The sequence below is a fragment of the Trichechus manatus genome, unplaced genomic scaffold (assembly GCF_000243295.1).
Source record: "Trichechus manatus latirostris isolate Lorelei unplaced genomic scaffold, TriManLat1.0 scaffold00003, whole genome shotgun sequence".
Classification (NCBI taxonomy): Eukaryota; Metazoa; Chordata; class Mammalia; order Sirenia; family Trichechidae; genus Trichechus; species Trichechus manatus.
In genome coordinates, this window is record NW_004443939.1 from 2,020,890 (window position 1) to 2,024,411 (window position 3,522).

The 3,522-nt window shown below is 41.4% G+C and overlaps 1 protein-coding gene across 1 annotated transcript in view; it reads left to right on the forward strand.

Moving 5' to 3' along the window:
• The window catches only part of C8A (complement C8 alpha chain), a 69,254-nt gene that overhangs the window by 30,360 nt on the left and 35,372 nt on the right, over window positions 1-3,522 (forward strand). Inside the window, exon 7 of the mRNA XM_012555199.2 lies at window positions 4-97. Within this exon, the coding sequence (XP_012410653.1) occupies window positions 4-97 (94 nt within the window). The remainder of the gene's footprint in view (window positions 1-3; window positions 98-3,522) is intronic.

Below are 3,522 nucleotides of genomic sequence, written 5' to 3' on the forward strand. Positions count from 1 at the left end.
ATCAATGACTATGGTACCCATTACATCACTTCTGGATCAATGGGTGGCATTTATGAATATATTCTGGTGCTTGACGAAGAACATATGGAATCATCTGGTAAGTAGAGCAGAAGCTTTATGCACACAATGACCAGCACATATACCAGGAAATGGTTTGCAGTTCTCTGAGCCCTGACTATGAGCCATGCATGATCTTATTTTGTGTTCATGACAACCCTACAAGGAAACATAAGTATTATTTCTAGGGAACTGTGGTGCAGAAGGGTGAAATGACTTGCTAATAAGTGCCACAAACAGGATTTGAACTCAGGCTTGTCTGTCCCTCCAAACAATAGGGTTTCTATTACATTACAGTTGCCTCTTTAATAATAATGAATCTTTGGGATCTTGTTACTTAAAATGTTGAAACTTGTTTTAAATGTTGATTCTCAGTTAATGGAGCCACCATCCAATCAGTCACTGAGGCAATTCCCACATTCCACCTTCTCTGAACGTCACCCCTATGGATCTCCAAGGCCTTTCAATTCTCATTCCTGAACTGCTCTCAGCCAGCCCCTGTTCTCATCTCTACTCCTAAGTGGCAGGCTAGCCTCTGTCTTTCCAATTATTACTGAATGGTCTCTGCTGATGGGCTCACCCCTTACAATCCATCCTTGACAATTGCCACCAGCGTGGACTTTCTACTCCACAGACCTGATGATATCACTTCCTTGCCTAATATTCTACATGGCTAAGACTAAAGTCTGAACTCCATAGCATGGCATGAACAGCCTTCAGACGGTCTCCCTCCAACCTCCCTAGAGTAGTGGTTCTCAAAGTGTGAGCCCCAGACTGGCAGCATCAGCCTCACCTGGGAACTGATGGGAAATGCAAATTATCAGGCCCTCCTCCCAAACCTACTAAGTCAGAGACTCTGGGAGTAACACCAGCAGTCTGGGTTTTAACCAGTTCCCTGGGTGATTCTGATATCCACTACAGTTTGAGAACCACTGACCTAGTCAATGAATGAGTAGACCGGTGCCAGATTTATCCGTATTTCAAAGCCAAGTTCAAATTTCTGGTTCTAAGAAGTTTCCCGGACTGTACCTTCTAGGCTGGCCACTCCCTTTCCTCAACACGTTCATATATATTCCATCCTTATTAGTTAGTTAAAACACAATTTTCCAAATCTTCTTATCTAGATAGCAAGATTCTTGAAAGCAAGTGTCCTGTTTGACACTTTTCTATGCCTTCAGCATTAACATAGTCCTTAATATGTAGTGAGTCTGCAAAAAAAGGCCAAAAAATGAAACCTGTTGCTGTTGAGTCAATTCTGATTCACAGCGGCCCTATAAAACAGAGAAGCACTGCCCTATAGGGTTTCCAAGGCTGTAAATCTTTACGGAAGAAGACTTCCACATCTTTCCTCCTTCGGAGTGGCTAGTGGATTTGAACTTTCGATCTTTCAGTTAGCAGCCGAGCACTTAACCACTGTGCCCCCAGGGCTCCTTATTGCACCACCAGGGCCCCTAAAAAAAGGAGGGAGAGAATATCAAATAACATAGTGGATTGTAGGCAGTGAAATTAAGTTATTCTTTCAAGAAACTTTCTCCAGTTAAATAAATACATGTGTAATGTACTTTGTCATGATATAAAGTAGATCAACCTTGAAAACATTATGCTGACTGATCTAAGTCAGGCACAAGAGGACAAATATTGTATGATCCCACTTATATGAAATATTTAGAATTGATAAGCGTATAGAGATCAAAGATTTTTAGTGGCTACCAGGGGCAGGCAGGAGGGAAAGGGAAAGAAAGAGACAAGGGGACACCGAATTTGGTAGTGGATAAGGGTGATGATTGAGCAGCATGATGAACATACTGAACTGCACACATGTAAAGATTGTTGAAATGGCAAATGTTTTGTTACCTGTATATTTACCACACACACACACACAAATAAGTAGCTTACTATGAATCAATGTAAAAAAAAAGTTTGAAATACTTTATTCAAGTGAATCTTTTTAGACTCTTTCATAAATATGCGGAATAAAAAAGAACCAAGGTGTGTTCAATAGCTACTAGGTTCCAGGTGCTGTGGTATATATTCTCATTTAATTTTCTTGACAACATTTTGAGGTTGGTGTTATCCCAGTTTTAGCCACAGAAAGCTGAGGCTCTTCAAGGAGGAGACTTCATCAACCAGGGATGCAGAAAGCTAGTGTCAGAGCCCAGGACCTTTGGTCTTTCCACCACGTGGTCTTGGTGTAGCCTCTCCTTTGGCCCTCTGTCTTTGATGTTGGATTACTAATTAATTGGCTGGGGTATCTGGTGGCCCCTCCTCTTTAAAATCGGTGAGGCAGAAATAGGCTTCCAATGTGGTTAATATTCAAAAGGAGCCCACCAACAAATTGTCCCAGGGATAATTACCTCAGTTTTGTTTATAGAAAACCATATGTCGATAATAGCACAATTTGCTATTTGTGAAGAACTGATTTTCTATAAATTCAGAAAGTTAATGTTGCTTTTCTATAAATATGGAAATGTGCTAATCATCACCTCATCTGCTGGAGACCGCTAATAAATTAGAATGCCATTTACATATTAACCTACAAAGGACAAAAACATCCACCTTCTTTCCCTTTGACAAATCCAATCACCACACCTGCTCTCCAGTTCTCCATGTTTGTCTAGTTCCCTCTGAGTCTCCTTCTCATCTCTTCTCTCTCACTCCCTTTCTTTCTAGGTGCCTTTCTCTGCTTCATTTCTTGCATCTCTTTCCCTGTTTTTCTCTCTTTCCTCTTTGTCACTGTCTTTTCTCTCTCTGTATCTTTAATCTATATGACTTTAATACTATTTATATTCTATTAAATGCTTGTTTCTAAGAAACTTCCTGTGTGGTGTACATTCATGTCCTCAAAGGACTGAGCTTGCCATGGAATGATTAAAGTGAACATAGTGGCTGGTTTGCTCTGGGGAATCTTTTGTCCTTGAGTTTGCCTCAGATCCTCTTTGGGTTTGTCCCGAGGATGCACAAGCCTGTTTTCTTCTAATGTATCCTTTAGATAAACTACTTCACCCCCAAAGACAGCGTGAAACCATGCATCAAAAATTAAGGGAAGCCTTGGATGTTGGGGAGGCATGTTAGATCCTAGAATTTCCTCAAGGGCTGTGACTGACAGCTTTCTACCTTCTGCAGGAATCAGCATGGCTTTGAGCTTGAATTTCTGGATTTACATTTTTTTTCTCCTTCGGCTCATCTTTGGAGTTCTCACTATTTGTCTGTGTATCAAGGTATGGCAAAGAGAATTTTCTATTAGCCATTCTGGCTTCTCTGGAGACTGGCCCAGTTGCAGAGCTGCCAATTTATCATGGGCAGGTCATGTAATTCAGTGGCACTGCTCTGTGCGTGTCATTTATTTCCTGCCTCCTTTGGCACATGCTGTTTCCTCAGCCCCCAATGCTCTTCCCTGTTTTGCCAACCTGCAAACTCCAACTCATCCTTCAGAACCCTTGAACACCCATCCCTCCTCAATGAAAC